The 21,594-nt window shown below is 34.4% G+C and overlaps 1 protein-coding gene across 15 annotated transcripts in view; it reads left to right on the top strand.

Moving 5' to 3' along the window:
* The window catches only part of Rbm26 (RNA binding motif protein 26), a 58,566-nt gene extending 45,186 nt beyond the window's left edge, over positions 1-13,380 (top strand). For 10 of the 15 annotated variants that reach the window (XM_026788423.1, XM_026788429.1, XM_026788432.1 and 7 more), the window contains 5 exons: positions 98-184; positions 5,466-5,579; positions 7,205-8,378; positions 8,984-9,042; positions 12,697-13,380. In XM_026788423.1, coding sequence (XP_026644224.1) covers positions 98-184; positions 5,466-5,579; positions 7,205-7,294 — 291 coding nt within the window. In that variant the 3' untranslated portion in view covers positions 7,295-8,378; positions 8,984-9,042; positions 12,697-13,380. The remainder of the gene's footprint in view (positions 1-97; positions 185-5,465; positions 5,580-7,204; positions 8,379-8,983; positions 9,043-12,696) is intronic. The other 5 variants (XM_026788422.1, XM_026788420.1, XM_026788421.1 and 2 more) reach the window with 5 other exon arrangements.
* The last annotated feature ends 8,214 nt before the right edge of the window (positions 13,381-21,594 follow it).

Raw genomic sequence — 21,594 nt, 5'->3', positions numbered from 1 at the left:
AAGTTATATATTTTGGATTATGCTTATTTTCTAATGCAGTTGGGGTTTTAGATATTTTAAAACATTTATTTTGAGGAAATAATTTATTAATTTACAGCAATATGGGGAAATTGAGGATTGTCAGATTGACGACTCATCACTTCATGCGATAATTACATTCAAGACAAGAGCAGAAGCAGAAGCTGTAAGTGTTAAAATAATTAAAACTTCCAATTTAAATCATTATTTCCTTAAGTTTTAATATAAATTTCAAGTTTACTGGTTAATTGTACTTTGACAGAAGGTAGAATATTTGAAGTGCAAGTTTGTGTTTATGAAAGAAATGTCTTTATTTTCTTAGGGAATCTGTATGTAACATTTTAATATAATAAATATAATACTAATACAATGTAATATTGAAACAAGAATAATAAAAACTCAGAGTCAGATATTGGGGTTTAACCTGAAGGTCAGAAAACTAAAACAGCCAGCTAGTGGCTCTTACCTCTACCTCAGTCCGAAATGATGATCCTGCCTCCAGAAATCTCAGAATGAGACTCTGTCTGAGAGCTCTCTCCTCCCATCTTAAAATCTTCTCTAGGGCTGGAATTAAAGGTGTGCACCCCTGAGATTAAAGGCATGAACCTCCCGGTTTCTGTGGCAACTAGTGTGGCTACTGGGATTAAAGGTGTGTGTTACCACTGCCTGGTGGGTAAGGCTGACCTATGAGGCTGTTTTACTCTCTGATCTTCAGGCAAACTTTTTTTTATTAAAATGCAAATGAAACGCTACTACATCATATAGCATGTATAAGTTAGACACCAAGTAGAATTTAATATTGCTTTAACTCGAAGATGTCATAAGTTCTTTTTATAGAAATCAGGGCCACTCTTTCCACTGTTTACTGTTTTATCTGGACTAAGTCTGCATTAGTAGAATAATGGTAAGAGTTATCTAGGGTAGATGTAGAGAAAGTGTGATTCTGCCTGCCCTTTTTATTTATCCTTCACCTATGAGTTCCGGGTCCCTGCAGGTTGAGTTCTACAGAAGCATCTCTTGTTTAGTAAATGCCTGAATAGGCTGCTGTTATTTGTCCAATAGAAGATATATCACTATAGCTTTTGGATTCCTTGTTATATAGTTATCTTAATCAATATACTTTGAATTGTCTTTTTTGTTTTGTATTTTTGAAATGGGATCTTTATGGCAGTGTAGCTCTGGTTATCATTGAGTGCACTATGTAGACCAGGCTAGCCTTGAACTCACAGAGATGTGCCTATCTCTGTGTCCCTAGTACTGGGATTAAAGGTATGCATCACCATGCCCCTGCCTTGCGCTTGAATTGTCTTTCAAAAGACAACCCAGAAATATCTTCAGTTTATGTGTACATTGTGTAATTGCATGTTTGTGGGTGTGTCTGCATGTGTATCCATGTGCTTGTAGAGACCAAAGATTGATGTTCAGTGTCTCTTTCTTAATTACTTTCATTTTATATTGAGGTTGTGCCTCTTGATGAGCTCACCTTGATGTAAGGATCCCCTGAATTCTAGGATTACTGCTGGACTGTCATGCCTTCCTGGCATTTACTTGGATAGTAGAGATCTGAATTCTTCTCATGCTTATGTGTGAAGTACTTAACCTTTTAATTACCCACCTTGGCCTGTAGAGCAAGTTCTGGGGCAGCCAGGGCTACAAAGAGAAACCCTGTTTTGAAAAAATCGAAAAAAAAAACCACATTTTTTTAAAAAAATTGTGATTATTCAAAAACAATAGTATATGTGTGTTAGGTAGAACTTTATTAAATTTTCTCTGAGAGGTTTTAGTTTTACATGAAGAATTTCCCTCAACATATTAATGATACTTGCTTCTACAAAACATGATGATAAAATTTCTTTTTTAGTACTTTGAAATAATACTTTTTTTACTATAAAAAATTTTAAGAATTTTTTTTTCCCTTTAAAGGCTGGGCTTGATGACATGTGTTCCTAATCTCATTATTCAAGTTCATCATAGTTAATTTGAAACCAGCCAGGACTGTATAACAGAACTGTCTCAAAGCAACAATAATAACAAAAAGCAAACCAAATGAAACAACCTTTCTGGATGAATTTTGATAACTTGGAGGATTTTGAAAATATAGTTGATTTTTAACTGTTTACACTGACATGGGACTATTTTCTATTCTTCTTGTTTTGTGCATTTTTATATATAGTCCTATTTCCATTAACATTACTGCACTGTAGTGCAAATTCTAATTGGTCTTAATAATAAAAACCCAGAGTCAGATATTAGGGGGTGAAAGCTGAAAGATCAGAGAAAGCAGTCAGCACTAGTTATTACCTCCACAAAATCCTCAGACTGAATAGGGCATCCTCTCTCTCCAAGTCCTCAGACCAAATGCTTGAGCTCCTGTCTCTCTCCACCGTATATTTTTCTCTCCGTCAAGCCATATCCCATATCTGTCTTCACTTCCCTAGTGTTGGAGTTAATCCCAGGACATATCTACAAAGGAAAAGTCTGATAAATTCTATTACATAAAAATTTAAAACTTTCTGTTAAAATCAAAGAATAACTACTTTTTAAAAATATAATAAATTATCTTGCAAAATTACATTCCCATAATTATGATAAAATTTTTTTCTATTAGAAAAATCCAAGCAGGCGTCATTGTTTAAAAAGTTAATGAGGAGCCGGGCGATGGTGGCGCACGCCTTTAATCCCAGCACTTGGGAGGCAGAGGCAGGCGGATCTCTGTGAGTTCGAGACCAGCCTGGTCTATAGTGCTAGTTCCAGGACAGGCTCCAAAGCCACAGAGAAACCCTGTCTCGAAAAACAAAAAGAAAAAAAAAAGTTAATGAGGAGCTGGAAAGGTTACTTGGTGCTTAAATATGACTATTGCTGTTTGTAGAGGACCCGAGTTCAGTTTCTAGCATCAGGTGAAGTGTTAATCTAATTAATCTTTATCAATAAAAACCAGGAGGCAGATACCAGGGTACAAACCTGAAAGATCAGAGAAGCAGCAGAGTATTCACCAGTGACTTCTTACCTCTGCTTGGGGTTCCTCCCGAAGGGTCTTCTCTCTGCCCCAGCCTTATCGCTTCCTGTTTCCTCTTTATGGCTAAAACCAGTGGCTAGCTCCACCCTCTGACTCCAAGCAAGCTTTATATATAAGAACACAAATAATATTACACATTTCTCTCTTTTTGTCTAAATAAAAAGCAATGGTTTTAGCTAATATAGTAAAACTGTATACAGTAACTACATACAAATGTATGCAGATAATAATTACATTAACGATGTCTAGTCCGTTTGCAGTTGACAAATTCAGAGAAAATACTCCATTACCTGCCCTGCCTTGGTATGTTCAAGTGTTCTACTAATTCACTTTCTATTCTAACTTGTATTACCAACCCAAAACTATCTTTTTATGTCTCTAAACTTTACACACTTTCACCTATTTTGTGAATTACTTTTCTGGATAGTATCTGACAGCTCACAACACCTATAACTCCAGCTCCTAGGGATCCTGTGTCCTCTTCCGACTTCCACTAGCACTGCCCTCTGTTCCAAATTATATAGTGGTGACTATCTCTTAGCCTTATAATAATGATAATTATGAATAATAATTTTTTATACTATATTACTTAAATTTGAATTTTAAAAAATACAAAATGAACTTGGGTGTAGTGGTGTACTCCTTTAATCTCAGTACTAGGGACGCAGAGGAAGGCAGATCTGAGTGTAACGCTAGCCTGGTCCGCAGAGCAAGTTCTAGGACAGACAGGGTTATGCAGAGAAGCCCTGCCTTGGAAACCAACAAAACAGAAAAAAAATAAGTAAACAAATAGAAACCCTGTCTTGAAAAGTTAGATAGGTAAATAGACAGACAGACAGACAGATAAAATGGGTGAGTTACAGAAATAATTATGTTTTACATTACCTGAATTACATTCTAATTTCTGAAAGGCTTATTATAAATAGATTTTACTACAATGAAAATAATCATGGAACTTAAATGTTTCTTATAAGAAAAGCTTAGGTTTCTTGAATTAAATTTTCATCTTCAGGGAACAAAAATTCAAAGTAATTTCACAGGTTTATATAGCCTGGATTGTTAAAAGTTTCTAAAGAACAAAATTCACTAAAAATTGAAAACACCTAGTTTTTAAAAACCTCCAGTATCCAAGAGCAACGGTAATAGTGGTGTTTTGGAAACTACTTGGCCCTCCATCCAATTTTTAAAAAATTAAAATGATATAAAGTTAAAAGTTCACCCTATGCCAGGCAGCTGTAGTGCACGCCTTTAATTCCAGCACTTGGGAAGCAGTGTCAGGCGATTCTCTGTAAGTTTGAGGCCTGCCTGGTCAAGTTCCAGTACAGCCAGGGCTATTACATAGAGAAACCCTGTCTTGGGAAAAACAAAAGTTTACCTTACAAATTTGAAATATGTGTTGAATATAGAAATGGACAAAATTCATTTGTTATAAAAATTTGTCAGTAACCTGTTGCTGCAAGGTGTAGTATTATACAACTGTATTGTTTCTTAGTAGGAAACTCTGAAGCAGGAGGAGTGTGAGTTCAAGTCTTGGTAGAGATACATAGCAAAGACCTTTTCCCCCAGAAACAAAATAAACTGCTTACCTAAAATTTACTGTATAGGTTGCTGGTCATAGTTTGTACTTTTTATATTTATGTTTTTGGCTAAATAGAAAAAAAAATTTATAGGTATTTTGCATGTGCTGTTTATTATTCTAAAAGTAATCTGATATACTTATGAAATGATTTCAGCTTCAGTTTTCAGTTTTTTCTGAACTAAAACATCCATATGTATGTATGTATTTAAAATTTGTAAATTGGGCCATTAATATTACATACAATAGATTTTCAGGTGTTATTGTATATATAATTGTTTCTATGTTTCTTATTATTCTGTACTTTGAGTCTGTACTATAAATCTTTTGTGACCATGAGTTACTTTAAAATGTTGCTAGCATTGATTTTTGTTCATTCTTGTTATTGTAAAAATGGTGTTTCCGTACCCGCTACTGACTATATAGCACTAACCTTAGACCTGAACATTTTTTTTTTCAGCTGTCATCATCATAGGAAACACTGCTTTTTTGTAGATAAGTTCAGAGCTGTGACCTTTCCCTTTTCTTAAGGTGTTTATAGTTTGTGTTAGTTATGCATCGTTTTACAGTCGTTTTGATCATTAATTTGTTAAAGGTTTCTAGTTAATAGTTACTATATGTATCAGATGTAAATTGACAGTTAATGAAGCAAAATTCATTTAGTATGTTGATCTTAAGATAGACGTTAGAAGCTAGAGCTGAAATCTTGATGGATAATGGGATTGTTGTCTAAGTAGTAGTTGTCATTGGGCTGTAAGTTGGCAAACACACTAATTTTTACTAAAATTTGACCAAGAGTGAAATAGTACTTGCTTATGAGAATATTCTTCATTCCCATATTCTTACTTGTTTTAGGCTGCAATTCATGGAGCTCGTTTCAAAGGGCAGGATTTAAAACTGGCGTGGAATAAACCAATAACCAATATTTCAGCTGTGGAAACGGAAGAAGTTGAACCTGATGAAGAGGAAGTATGTTATTTTTTTTTTACTTGTTTTCCCATCATTATTCATATTTCTTTTATAAAAGGTATTTTTTATGGCTGTGCTTTTAACATAATACTTTTATTCCTAAGCCATATTCCAACCAGGAGAGATCAGATAAATTCAGACAACTTTATATTTTATGGATTAATGAGAAGAATTGCTGATGGCTAACCTAAAAAGAATATGTAATATATCAGTTTTTAATTCCTCTAGAAGATAATAATTCTTCATTAGATTTTTGTTCACAGGAAATCTTATAATATGTTATGTTTTAGGGTATTTAATTTACTCAATTGCTGTATCAACATTTTAGCCTTTTTAAATTCATATTGCTTTAGTACATTAGAATGACTACCTGCTATGTGGTAGATTTTGTGATAGGCTCAAAAATGAATAAGACACGGTCCCTATCATCAAGGAGCTTATAATCTGGAAAGAGGGTGGTGACAGAGACAGAAGGAACTAATTGCAATAGCAGGCATATTGATGTGCCGAATGCATACTTGGACAACATGCTGGGGGAGCTCTCAGGAAAGACTAATTGTATCTGTCCAGAACACTCTTAAAGGCTTATTGCTAATGGAGCCGGGTCCTGAATATAGTAGTATTCCGTAACTATGTGCTGGCACTGGGAATGTAGTTGAGAAAGGCATTTTCAGCAGAATTTGAGCTTCAGGATAAGAATGGGAGATTGCATTTTTCTCAGGTAACACCAACTATTCAGTGGAGTAAAGGTTTGGCAGGTAAGACAGTGAATGATAAAAGCCTTTAAGACAAAAGAATTTAAAATAAGCAGTTGTGTTTTGCTTAATCATGAAAAAAGCTATAGGAAAATTTTGAAGAAGTAAAAAAATAAAGGTAAGAAAGTAAAAGATTGTGTTTTATATTTGTTAGAGTTCCATAATGGTGCTTCACTTTGTTTGAAGAGCATTTCAAGTCTGTTATGCATATCCATAGTCAAATGCAAGAATAAATGTGTATTTGAAACTCATGTACATGATTTGTCATTTTATATTTTAGATTATACCTTTGTCCTTCCCTGAGTTTGAATTGAATGGGGAGAAAAGCAGGAGAGCTCCTGGTATTAGGTATTTTGAAGTTTGGGAAAGCAGTGTGAGAAGTTTTTATGGAGGGAATGGGGAAAAGAAAGAGGTGTTTGGTTTTCCTTAAAAATATTTTACAGATAGCAAAAAAACAAATTGAAGTTGTGGTAGAATTTTTATAAGTCATTGGTTGTTTGAGTGTTGAGAGTTAGGGTAAGTCAGTGAAAATTGATGTATTCCCTTTTTAAAGAAGGATTGAGCAGTATTTTAAAGTATAGCAGATGGCATGATTTGTCAGAGTAGAAGTGGCATGTACAAAATTTTAACTTGATCTTTATTGCTTGCTTCATGTAAGCAGTAAAACATACTGTAGAGAGACTGAGTGGATAAGGACATGTTTTAGCTATAGAAATAACCGTTTGTATTCAACGCTTGAGCGAGAAAGTATTTAAAAGTGTTACTTTTTTTTCTTTCTTTTTTTTTTCCTTTTTTTCTTTTCCTTTTTTCTTTCTTTTTTTTTTTCTTTTTTTATTTTGGGTAAATTCCTAAATACATCTTAACCTAAAGTTTCAGGAAGAGTCTTTGGTGGATGACTCATTACTTCAAGATGATGATGAAGAAGAAGAGGACAATGAATCTCGTTCTTGGAGAAGATGATTTGACTGATCACTGATCTGCATATGCTAGGACTCTACCTGTGTTTCATTAGTATTATCTAATGTACTTTTACATGTTTGTAAAAACAATTTTTGGTAAAATATGATGAAGATGGATTTCACAAATAGATAAAAGAGAAGAAAACTACCTTCTGATCTTGTATTTTAAAAGATTGATGTTTGCATTTTATTTCAGTAAACAATTGCTAAAGACATCACAATAGAACATATGCAATGTTTTTATTACATAATTCTATTGAACATTACAGAATTCTTTGGGTTATTTGTAAATTAATGAATAGATTTGAATACTTATGACCCAGTTCTTGTCATAACATAGAGGATTTTGTTTTACTCCAAATAAGGAATGAGTTTGCATTTAAAACCTTAATGAATGTTTTCAAAAATGAATAGATGACATAGTACTCTAACTAAAGTCTCCAAGTTATGTATTCATAATATTACATAGTAGTATGCTTAGGCTTTACTATGTATTAGCCGTTTGTTGGATTTGTGTATGTATTTTATCACATGGGTGTTAATGATAATGGTGTATGACTGCTTTACATATGAGTCCTTATGCATCTGGATGCTAAAAATAAAGTGGAATGGTCTTTTAAAAGAAAAAAGAAAAGAAAAAAAAGCAATGAAAAAAAAAATCCATGACAATGTTCCTTGATTTAAAAAAAAAAAGAAAAAGTAAAAAAAAAAAAAGAAAAAAGAAAAAAAAGAAAAAAAGAGAAAATGAAACAGACCATTCCAGATGATGATCTGCCTTCCCCAGACTATCAAAAGGATCTATAATCATTAAATAATAATGGGTACTGGTACCTTTATAATGATGTACAATCCAATGTCTAAAATTGATACCACTTCAGTTTGGTTTGATCATATACATTTTCAACAGATGTCTTAAAATTTAAAAGCAGGCTGATTAGTTTGGAACCAGACTTCAAGTAGCGCTAACATTTGGTGACTAAGACAACTTCATATTACATTTTGGATGTATGAAAGAGAACTTGCCCATTTGAAGATGTATGAATAAAGAATGTACTATAGATACCACTTTAGGAAAACACTGTTTGGTAAGTGTTCCCGTCTGATATTTTAAGTGTGCATTTACTATACTTATATAAAAATCTTTCACATTTACAACAATATTGTGATTTTTTTAAGTGGAATTCTCTGGCACGTAAATATAATTATTGAAAGTTAAACCATTTTCAGGAAATATATTCTTTGTAGAATGAGGGTAGGAGATTACTGTATTTACTTTTTAAAGTCTTTATATTTATTTCAAGTATTTTTGCTTCTCAAGATTATGATTTTTTTTTTTTTTAAACACCTCTTTAACAAAACTAAACTACTTTCTTCCACTTTGGGGCCAACACAATCAAAACCTAATCCCACCAGTACCAGTCTTTTGCAGTAGTAGTACAACTCAGATGGTGTTTTGTCTTTTTCCCCACTGGGCTTATAGTTGTATGTTTTTATGACAGTACTATTTTATAGGAATGTTTGACTTGCAGTTAGTACACATTTATATATAAAATTTCAAACTCAGATTCCATTTGCTACAATAATGACTCTAACGTTTGCTTAGACTGTGGTATATTTTTATGTAGTCTCTTGTGTGTTTACTTTGTGCTATTCTCATTCATTAGGTAAGTTTGTTTTCTTTTCTTTTTAGTAGTCGTGAAAGATGCCAAATTGGCAGAGGCTCACGTTTCTTCTCTTTACACCAAACAGGTATTATAAAGAAAGTAAATCTTTCCAAGGCCAGTTAAATCTCCATTCTATTTTTGGCTTTATGATTTGATTATAGTTTCAAATTTTATTGTAAATTTCCCTAGAAATGTCACTGAAATTCCAGTTTTCTTTTAAGCTCAGAAATAGCTCGTCAACTTCCCTAGCCTGAAATTGCCTAATAACTTAATTTTAAGGCATGGTGCTTTGGATGAATCAGAAGACCAACTATGGCTCGTTATCATTCCCTAGCATGAGGGTTACATATTTCCAGTATTCATTAGATTTACAGTTGTACTTTTATAAGAATTAGTCTGGCTTTTATTATAAATATTTACTGATGCATTGCTACTAGGTTTTTAATTCATGAATATGTTTATAAATACTAGTACTCTCTGTCCACATTTATGTTTTTTATTTAAAACCTAAGATACCTCTTTTAAGTAGATGGTAGTTCTCATTTTACTAATAAGAAAACAAGCTGCTAGAAATGGAGTGGCTTACCCAAAGTCCTAGTGAGCCAGTGGGAGAGCTAGATATAAGCTTTGTGATTTCATTACCAACTTCACAAAACAAGAAAAAACTATAGAACTCCGCTGCTGTCTTTTCCCTTCTTACTGATGGACCATGAGATTGTGTTTATAGTAACCATGATAGTCTTTACCTCAGAATACTGCACAGAATTAGTAGACTCTTTGGTCATTAGACAGTTCATATGTTTACCCTTTTAAAAAGCGCTTTGTTCATATCTCTGTTATAATATTTAATGTTTAACATAATTTATCTGGTTTATATGTTTGTCTTCCCCCACTAGATTGATTGCAAGCTCCTCTAGGAAGGGGACCATGTCTTATTCATCTTTTTATCTCTAGTGCTTATAGTAAAGCCTGGCTCATGTGAGCACTTAGATGTTTGTTGGATGAAATAATGAATGGATGCATATTTAAATTTATAGTAATGAGGTTGACAATTACCTCCCTTGTTAATTCTTATCAATTTTCTAAAATCTCTCTGGATAGCCTCCTCAGTCATGGAGGCCATTTTATAAAGTGATAGAGCTATGTGTCTCATCACAGGGGTTAAAAGTAGTGATTGAGGTAGACACTTAGAACCAATTCTGACATGTCCCCAGTTAAGGCATCTAGATGGTGTAATATTAAAGACTGTAGTCATTTCTAGGGGTTAATTTATCTTTGGGTTTTTTATTAAAATGCATGGTTAGAAATGCTGAAAGCCACCAATCTAGACCATCTCACTAAATTTCTCTTGGTCCATAGATGACCCAGCTTAGAGAACTGAACAAGGATCAAGAGATTCATCTTTTGTCCTCAACTGTTGTAGGTAACTCTGTGGCTAGGTCTCTTGCCTTTCCCAGAGTTTGTTCCTTATATATAAAATGAAAAGGGTTGGACTAAATTATCTCTAACGTCTTTTTTATCTCTCTACTGTCCCTGACGATACATTAGTGTTCAAAATACGTCTATCTGTAAGCCAGTTATTCCTACCTGACGTTCTTTTTCTCATCAGTGGAAACCACTTAGCTTTGATTCTAATAATTTACATGTACCTCTTGCTAAAGTTTTGTATGTATGTTTCCAGATGCTTGCATTTGCCAACACAAGTTTTCCATTTAGCCTATAAAGTACAAGTAAACTTCTGTCTTTACAAGTTCTACTCATTCCCACTTAAAACTTTACTCTTTGCTTCTAAACTTGGTTTAAAAATAAAACTATTTGCCTATTATACCAGTTTTCAACAAATGCAGATTTATATCTTCCATCTCCATTTTTCCTTCTACAATATGTCACCTAAAAGGAGAAACCTTTTTAATTCTCAGCTCTCCTGATAAGTTTGCTGCTTTGTTGTACACATCTGGTTATCTGTCTGTGCAGGTAGAATTGGGTGTGGGGAAAAGATTAGAGAAAAGGTAGGCAACTATAGGGAAAATTATGTATTTCTGGTTAAAAGATTGATTAGGATTACTTCAAGGGATGGTTGTCACTTTGAATATTTTTAATCTCTAAACAATGTTTTATATGTTTTTGGAAAATTGTAATTTTATTTTTTAACAAGTAACGGATCCCCCGACACTTAATGAAAACATGTTGCAAGAAATGGAAGACTATTCCATAGGTTCTGTTCTATTGTTATATGATCAAATGTAACAAACCAGTAGTTTACTATGAAGAAAAGACACTACTGTTTTAGCTGATTACGTATAGCAAGTATGGCTAAGTCTCATTGAAGAAGGTATCTTGTAACCAGAACTGTTTTCTGGGGAGAGGGAAGAGGAGCTGTATTCAAATTTTACTTGCAACACTGACCATTGGGTGTAATGGCTCAAAAAGAAATCAAACGTTTGCTTATTGGATTTGTTGAAATATCAGTGACTGTCTCAGAGTACTGTGCAGGTCTTATCAAAATATGTTTTCTCCCCTCCTACAATGAATATAGGCTAATTACAGAAAACTAGTTTTAGTTTTAGCATTTGTATAAATATCTGTAGCCCTATCCCCCTTAAAATCTCAATAAGCCTTCAAAACAAGGTTGTCCTAAATGAAGTTTTGTATTACTCACTCTGGGTTTTTTCTTAGGACTTTTTTTTTTCTTCTAAAATTCTATGAACTAAAATTGGACACTTAATAATAGATTTTAAGCCACAAGTATAAAATACTTATAAACCAAAAAGAATACACCCTTCTTTTACATTAGATACAAGGAGCTCACTTTTGTCAGTTCTCTGAACTAAAAAAGGCTGCTCCATGGTGTGCATGTGTTGCTTTAAAAAAGAGTGGTATTATTATTTTTTGTCTCTTATCACACAGAATTGTAATCTTGTAAATAGCTACCCAGTTCTATGAAAGGAAAAAACATACTGGCCATGATTGCCATTATCAGTAATTTCTAATGAAAACAGATATGCTTAGTAAAAAGCATCTAACTTGATATAGTTTATTAGTACTCTATGTTCATTACTTAAGTGAGAACATTTTAAAGTTTTTTTGTATCAACTTTTTATATTTGATCTCATGTATTATATATCTTTTTATATTTGATCTAAACCTCCCCTCTATTTCTTTATTTCATCCACTCATCCCAGGCACTGTCTCATTATGTGTTTCTTTTTAAATTTTTGTTATTGCACTTGGTGCTTGGTTTAGAATTTTGTGTCATATAAGATAATTAAAGAAAGAAATGATAATTGTATAGAGTTTAAGGAAATAAGGTATCCTTATGATTATTTTGAAAATCCTTGGGAAACTGTAAGAAATTTGTTTTTGTTTTTGGTTTATTTACAGTGACTTGAGGCTTGTACGTGATTTTTAAAAATCTCTTTGCCTGCTGACAGCTCTGTGTAAAAATACCATCTGACCTCAGTAGATGTTCTAGCTCCCTCCCCCAGTTTCAATGACAGCTGTTTTGTAATGCTGTGATATTGACACCTAATATTTTTAGAAAGCATGATATCGAGAGATTTTGTTAAAAAAATCACTTAAGTCAAAGGTAATCTTGGATACATTTTGTAACTTTTGATACTTCTCAAGTAGACTTTTAAAAATGTCTTAGTAAGTTAGAATTAGTTCATACTGCAATTGAAGTTTGGAGTTTTTCTGTTATTTATTTCTTTATTTTTTAATAAGTGTTCTCTTTTTCCAGCAGAGAGAGAACATCACTGCCTGAATTTAGCTTTGTGACGACATGAGCAAGCCCTGTCCTGTCCCGTCCTGTTGAAGATGACTGTTAATATCATCATCATGTCATTTGGGTTTGCCCTTTCCAATCTGAATAGATGTTTATGTTTACATGTACTGTGATGACCATTTTACCTTTACAGTTCTGTACAAGCACATCTCGGTCCAGAGGTGTATCAAATATGTGATATTTCTGACCTTATTCATAAATGTTTTCTTTCTTTATTTTATAGCAGTTTAATTTGTAAAAGACCTTAGGAAGGAACGAGGCCTTTTAGTTTCCTTACGAAATATAGTACATCTCAGCCAAACTGAGAATTGTGTCTGGTAAATATAAAGCCATGAAAGCATTAACTGAACAGTTTAGAATGAAGAAAATGAATTAAAAAGGTAAACATAAGTTTGGCTTTAATTTTTCTTATTTTTGAGATGTATTTATTGAATTAGGATTGCCACTAAAATAATTTTGAGACAACTATAAAGTACTTTTTACACATTGTAATTAATTTGTCTGTTATTGTGAGTGTATAAATTGATGTGATTGCTAGGACCACTTCAGTGAACTTTTGTTGTTGTTCTACTCTTCAAAAACAAGGAAAATAATTTTATTTCTTTTCAAGTAATAAATAATGACCTATGTGTTTTAAAATTATATATCTACTAAATTTGTCTAATTTATACAATTTTCATCACTTATAATCAAGACATCAAAGACAATCTTACAAGCAAGGGGAAATAGTGTTGTTTATTTTTAATGGCTAGTTTTCAGCTGCTTTAAAAGTGTATGTACTAATAATAAGCACTATAGCTTAAACTTAGAAAGTTCTCATCCTAAATATTAACAAAACCCTTTTTATAGCACACCTGTTTTTTTTTTTTTACTAATTGATTTGAGTATTCATTATAAGATCCTTAGAGGTATTTGAGAAATCTAGTATCATAGCTACTTTTCAGAAAAACCAAATTATATTGATTCTGATTTTTTTTAAAGTTCTATTCAGTCATACTTTATTATACAAAGCTGATATCCTACAAACACTTTTTCCCTCTTGAGTATGTATTGTGATTGTCTTCATGAATAATAAAATGTAACAAACTCATTAGTCATGTTATAAATTGTCTGTCTTGATCCACATTGATTATACATGCATGGTTAAAGGTAAAGCATGTATTTTAGGTAATTAGTACATAATAGCCTACAAGGCATTTTGTTTTGTTTCCCCTCCCCCCACACACTTTTTTTTGTTACTCTTTTTCACAAATTATTAGATAGCCATGAGGAATTCATACCAGAATAATTGACATTTTTTATTTTCAAAGAAGTCTTTATAGTGGTAGTATTGTGGCTGCTTAAGTTAGAGCCAAAGAACATGGTCCGAACAGACTATACCTGCCAGTAACTCTTGATGGTTTTATTGGTGAGTGCTACATACTGTCACCTTAAATTTATTTTGCTATTACTTTTTCTTTTTGCTATTGAATCAAAAAGCAAAACAAAGTGGAATGTGCCCTTGGGAATGAAAAGTCAAGTTGACATCTCCTTAAGATCAGTGATTTTTTTTTTCTTTTTTCTTTTTTCTTTTTTTTGAAAATTCTTGTGAGAGTCAGTTGGTCAGTTATACTTAAATCCTTAAACATTGGTTACTAGAGATTCGCTTTTAACATTTTTTTTTTTAATAAACTCGTCATGGAGTGATGTGTACATAACTGTATAGAATCGTTTTTTTTGTGTAGTTGAATGGAGCAGTTTACCTCTGCATGACTGCATTATGGAAGCCTTTTATATATCTTTATATTTTTCAATATACTTAGATTTTACACTATTGTCGCTCTAGTCATGCTATATTTGTTTTTTTAATAGAATTTATAAATATTTATGCTCAAAATACAGATCAATTCAATATTTTTGGTCTTGTTTACAAGATAATACTTTAAAGTGATACAGTCCCCTCAAGTGTCTTAGGAAACAGTCATTGGTGCTATAAAACCTTTCCGTGTCATTGAATCTGTTGTCTAGTCTTTGCTAGGCTTTACTCTATTATCGCTTACAATAATCCCGCTAGCTGCAGAACTATAAAATGGTATGTGTTAAGTCGGGTAAGAGTCCAGCCCCATTAGAGAACACCTAATAATTTAAGAAAATGATGCAGAATGACTGTACCCTTATTTTTGCCCAGCTTCTCCCAAAAGAAAATAGTTTATTTTGATAAGATGAAGGCTATTAATTTGATTAGAATTTTAAGGTGATATATTCAAGCATGGCTTTCCCCTTATTTGAAATGGAAAACTTTTCTAGTCATAAAATAATTATGTCATTATACTCTGCTTTAAACTCTTGTCTGTCCTTTGCTCAGCGGAAGGCAGCATATTTCCTACAGACACTTACAGAGTATGTGATGAGTTACTACATTGTAAAGTTTTCCCTTGATGTGCATTTTCCGTTTTGCCCCCAAGACTTTATTCTAGCACCTTAGTTGAGTGTTCCTGAGACACAGTAAAGTATCAGCAGAGCACTCCGACATGTTTACTTCTGATTCTCAGAATCCCAACTCTGACCATACTTCTTCTGAACATGCTGTCTGGCACAAGACTGCCTTTAATAAGTGGTTTGTTTTAACTCAGTTTCTATGGACTGTTGTTGAATCTGAAAACACCAAAGGAGTCTTTTTCTTGTCTGAAGACTGGGTTGTTCCAGTGGTTAGTACCTGTGCCCATAATTATCCCATTTCATGAATGCGTGTTGGCATGGGGGAAATTCCCTGCTCTTTGAGTGGAGCGAAAGTAATTGGTTAAGCTGTAGCAGCTTCCTTGTCTATTTTTAAAAGTGATGATAAAACTTGAACTGAAAAGGTAAAACTTGAACTTGAAAATTACTCTTGTATGCACAGAATGTTTATAGTGACTGTGTTTATGTGGGTTGTCAACACTTCTATTATTTATAGTTGAATTATGTTTTGTTTATTAAATATCCATGTTTATTATTTTTATATTTTGAAAATTTTAAAAATAAAATAGTCTTAATAAAAACAGTTGTTAATGTTTTTAAAATTATCCTACATCTTGTAACAGTTATATTTATATAAATAAGATATTTATCCACCATGCATACACAGTTGAGACTTGTGAAACTGTTAGTGAAGAAGCAGCCACGTTTCTTCTTTCGCTGTCTACCCTCTGTTCTCACTTGAAGTTAAGGTCAGCCATGATTCAAGTGTGTTATTAGCCCCAGTGCCTCTTCCCATGCATGTACAACCCTTAATTACCATTTGTCCTTAGTTTCTGCTTCTCTACTGCTGAATTTTCTCTTCCATTTGGTGGCCAAAAAGGTCTTCCTATGTTGAATGATGAGTACAAAAATACTGCACTCATGACTAAGAGTGGCTGCTATGGAGTCTGAAAGTGAAATTGTGTATAAAATGCTTACAGTGGTGATCCATAGACTCATAAAAATGTTTTCACAAGTCCCCCTTGTAACCTGATGGTGATGTAGACCCCTTTCCTCACTTGGTCTGACTTGGCTTTCTTTTCTCACGTTCAGCATGTTTCTTTCATAGTTAATGTTATTACAAATATTACATATTCTTTTGTGTTTCATTGTAGGGATACATCTCACAGGCATAAAAAGCTTGATGGTAGTCAGTCTGCTTGTGACAGTTTGGGGATTAAAAATACATCTTTAAAGGATGTAAATCTTGATTTATGTGTGTGTGTGTGTTTAGTTTTTAAACAGTAAAATTTCTTAATAAAAATGGTGTTTGGTGAAATTATTAAAATTTGTATCTACTTACAAGTAAACACTCACACACGTACACATTCAAACAAATATACAGCCACCTGTTGTCAGTTTCTTCTTTACCCAAAAGTATTTCTTCAGAAGAATGATTTTTTTCTTTTTTAGTCTTTTTTTAGTTACATATAGTTGTGTATTTTAAGGAAACTTGAATTTTTTCTTTTATTTTTTCACTCTACTCTCATGCAGTATATCCGATTGCAGTTTCCCCTTCCTCTCCTCCCTTTCCTTCTGCCTCCCTTCTTCCCCAAATTCATTGCTCCTCCATTTCCCTTTAGAAAAGAGGACTTCCAGTGACAGCTGACCACAACATGACGATAAGACTAGGCGCATACCCGCATGTAGGCTGAATGAGGTAACCCAGCAGCAGGAAAAAGGTCCTGAGAACAGGCAAAAAGAGTTGGAGACACCCCATTCCCACTTTTAGGGGTCCTACAAAAACTCCAAGCTAAACAACCACAGCATGTATACAGAGGGCCTCCTGCAGACCAGTGCACAGGCTCTGTGATTGGTGGCAAAACTAGAAATTTTTATATTGGACTATATAATTTATACTTTTTATATCTACCTGATGGCAAAGTTTTTATTTAACTAGAAATAGGAAAACTTGGGTATAATTTAGTATGACTGTGGTTTAAATAACTCATTGCAGAGTTTTACATTTTAGGTTACTGATTCACTGAATGCCTACAATGTACATTATTGAGTTAATGTAATATATCTTTTATTCAGAGCTCTGAAAATCATGATTCTTAGAAGTTTGGGTAGGATGGAGGCATGGTCACATGGTGTCCCAGGCTAATCCCAAACTTTGTTCTCTTTGGGAGACAAGATGCTGGACATATATGAGACCTCAAAGCCATCCTCCACAGTGGCACACTTCCTCCAGTGAGGCTGAACCTGCTCCAACGAAGCCACAACTCCTAATAGTGCCACTCCCTTTGGGGTCTATTTCCTTTTAAACCATCACAGGCACCATATACAGTGCCTGCACAGGTACAAACCAGATGGTGCCAGCAATGAGAGGGGGGAGTAGACAGATTGTATTCTTGACCAAGAAGCTGTCTGATATTGACAGCCACCCTCCTAGATATGTCAACTTACATATGCTGGAGTCATTTAGGAGGAAGGAGCCTTAATTAAGAAAATGCCCCCCATAAGATGGAGTGTTGTATGAAAGTTTGTAAGGCACTTTCTTAGTGACTGTTGAGTGAAGACTCACCTATTGTGGGTGGCACCATCTCTGAGCTTGTGATCCTGGGTTCTATAAGAAAGCAGACCAGTTAGCAGGACCACCCCCTCCCCTGCATGGTATCTAATCAGCTTCTGCCTCCAGGTTCCTGCCTTGTTTTAGTTCCTGTCCAGACTTCTTTCCAGGATGAACAGCCATGTCGAAGTGTGAGCCAATAAAGCCTTTCCTCCCCAACTTGCTTTTTGGTCATTTTTGGTTTCAATCATAGCAGTAGTAAACCTAAGACACCTGCTTCCAGAGGAAAAATTAACATTCTTCACTGGAGTCTCATATTAGCCACTCATAAGGATAGGACTCATGCCCAGTAGCAAATGGCCAAAAATGAACTCAATGGTGCTTTTGTGGCCTTTTTCTCATATCACTCTGGACATTTTGTCTTACTGGTCTTTGGTTTGTATTATGGTTTCTGACTCTGTGTTTCTGTAGGACTGTGTGTATGTGTTTCTGCTTATTGGGCTTGGTTATTGTTTGATTTTTGAAGTGAGAGGAAGAAAGGGGTGAGAATGATCTGGAAGGACTGCAGAGGGGAAATTTTTTAATGAAAAATTAGGTTCTTTGACAATTTCATGTATGTGTAACATGCATTGTGGTTATTATAAGCTCCCTTCTCTAATCTTCTCATCTCTGTTGATCTCTCTTCCTCAAAGTTCTTCCCACATTCATGGGATACATTTACACAATGAGTACTACACAGCAGAAAAAAATGACATCTTGAAATTTGCAGGCAAATTAATAGGTCTAGAAAACATCATCTTGAGTGTGGTAACCCAGACCCAGAAAGACAAACATCATGTGTACTCACTCCTAAGTAGCTTTTAGACATAAAGCAAAGAAAATCAGCTTACAATTCACAGTCCCAACGTAGATAACAGTGAGGATCCTAAGAGAGACCTACATGGAAATCAGTTGTCAAGGCAGTGTAGGAATTTTCAGACACTAGATCTTGTTTGTTACAGAAGCTGGGAAGATTGTCCAGAGTCTGAGAGACAGTTGGTACCAGCATTGCTCCCTGTGGTTGTTGGCAAACTAGGAGCGCCAGTATCTTAATTTGGAACCCCACTTTCAAACACATGCCTGAGAAGCACATCTCCAAGGCTACTGTCATAAGACAACTGCCAGCACATGCAAGACACAGTGATACAGATGGACACATGGAGCCCAAGTGTTAATCAGACATCAGTGACAACTATTTTTTTCACAAGATCAGCTTTTTTCCCCCAAAGCTATCATTGCTATTTTCTAATAGTTTGTTTCATTTCTTTTCCTCATATGACATACTTCTGTGTAGTTTTGTGTCCAAGATCTTTCTCTTGTCCTTTTTTGTCTATTTGCAGGCAGTGGGGTTGTTTTTCCTTACTTTTTGTCTTATTTGTCTTTTTATTTCTGATAATGAGGTATCCTGGGTGTTAATTCTTGGAAAGTATTTTTCTGTTTCTCTTCTCAAAGCAAAGGAGGTTAAAGAATATGATATTTTATTTTGACCCCTTGTGTGTGTGTGTTTTTTTTTTTCACATTCCCTGTTGACTGACTTGGAAGAAACACGTCTATTCCTCTTGAGAATTTAAGCTTGTACTGAAGCAAAAAACAGTAGCTTATGATTACTTTTAGGTAACCTCATTTTCTTTGGTATACATTCTTTGACATGTGCACATTTTTGCATGGTAAGATAGGAGTCTATAGGAATTGAACAGATTGAAATACCACTAAAGCTTTTCTGAGCTCCCAGTTCCTCTTTGTACTAGGAATCAGTGTTTGCTCAGTGAAAAATAAAAATTTAATAAAATATTCTTTCCATAGCAATGGATAAAACACACTTTACAAGACTGACTTATTTTAATTTTATACCTTTTTTCTCAGCTGTATCTTAGACAAGAAACTGAGAAAGATGCAAATGATTATACTAATCAGTTTATTTGATTTTTGTCTTTCACTATTTTTAAAACATTTCTTTTTATCTTATGCATATGAATGTTTTATCTGAATGTATGCAAATGTATCAGATCCTTCCATTCCGGTTCCTGTGGTGATCAAAAGGGCTTTGGATCCTTCAGAGTTACAGGCTGTTGTATGAACCTCCATGTGGGTGATAAGAACTGAACATGGGTCCTCTGTAAGAAGAGCAAATACCCGTAACTACTGAGCATTCTCTTCAGTCCATGCTTTACTGTTTTAATGGTATGCTTTCAGAAAGTACTGAGTATATAAAACTACACAGATATACTATATAGTTAAATAGCATACACTCACATATATTGATATCTGTTATCTGTTTTTAATGGTATGCTTTCAGAAATCACTGAATATATAAAACTACACAGATACACTATATAGTTAAATAGCATACACTCACATATATTGATATCTGTTATCTGGTTTAAACGGGCAAATAGTCATTGAGAATATTACTTGTTGTATATGTACATTTATATGTATATATACATAGATGCACATTATTGACTAGCTATTTTGAATTAAAGTATATTCTATTTCCATCCATTTGCATGTCTTCCTGGACCTGGATGGAGCAGGGATGACCTTGGACTTCCCACAGGGCAGGGAATCCGGACTTCTCTTCAGAGAGGGAGGGGGAATGGAGGAGGGAAGGGGGAGAGGAGTGGGGAGAGGGAAATAAGAGTGGGGGGAGTGGGAGGAGGGGGAGGGAAATGGGAGGTGCGGAGGGGGCAGAAATTTTTTCAACAAAAAAATTAAAATAAAGTATATTCTAATGAGTATAGTGTAAAAAGAGACTTAGGCTAGTTGGTTTCTGGTTCAGGCTCTGAAAACTGTCTCTGCGACTTAAAACAGTAATTTAGTTTCCCAGAGACTTCTTTGGCTTTTTGCAACAAGAGAAAAGGAACTAGATCCATGTTGCTCACATAGGATTCATCTGGAGAACCAACTCCTAACAGTGGTCTGCTGAGTGCTAACCAGTAAAGTGTAAGGTAGAGTCGTGACTTAGTGAGAAAGAGCACCATGGTGAGTCAATGTTACCTGCTTTGGGTTCAGGAGGAGAAGAACAGGCCATATGTGCCATATATTAGCTGTCTGTAGACTACATTGCCTTCATGGATGCTTGTATTCTGCTATATAATTCAATTCATTTGTGTAGTGATAACTTTGTAATCTAACAAATAAAGCTTGCCTGAAGATCAGAGTGTGGAGCTAAGCCACTAGTTACCCATAGAGGCCAGGCAGTGGTGGCACACACCTTTAACCCTAGCACTCAGGAGACAGAGGCAGATGGATCTCTGTGAGCAATACTACCCTGGGCTACACTAGACTGAATAGTCTAAAAGAGAAACAGAGCCAAGCGGTAGTGGCTCACAATTTTAACCCCAGAACTAGGGAGATGGAGACAGGAAGTGATATGGCTGAGCAGAGAGAGGAATATAAAGTGGGAGGAGACAGGAGCTCAGGATTCAGTCTTCGGTTTCGTAGAGAGGGCATCCAGTCTGAGGACTTGTAGAGACGGAACACCCAGTTTGGTCTGAGGGTTTTGTAGAGGCAAGAGTAGCGCTGGCTGTTCTGCTTCTCTGATCGTTCAGCTTTCACCCCCTGATGTCTGACTCTGTCCTTTTTTTAAAATTAAGACCAGTTAGGATTTGTGCTACATATTTATCTTCTAAATTTAAATTTATAAACAAAAAACAAACTGGAAGAAAAACATTTTGGAGTTCCTTGATCTGAGTGTGGATTTTGGAAAAATGCATTTCTTCTTAAAAGTAAGAATTTAAGAAGTAGTTTCTGCCAAAACTTTTTGGGAAGTATTTTAAAATAATGTAAATTTATCTTCCTTCACCCTTTCATTCTCTCATGAAATA

Source organism: Microtus ochrogaster, unplaced genomic scaffold (genome assembly GCF_000317375.1).
Source record: "Microtus ochrogaster isolate Prairie Vole_2 unplaced genomic scaffold, MicOch1.0 UNK2, whole genome shotgun sequence".
Classification (NCBI taxonomy): Eukaryota; Metazoa; Chordata; class Mammalia; order Rodentia; family Cricetidae; genus Microtus; species Microtus ochrogaster.
The sequence above is the reverse complement of the archived record's forward strand: the minus strand, read 5'-3'. Positions and strand labels throughout refer to the sequence as shown.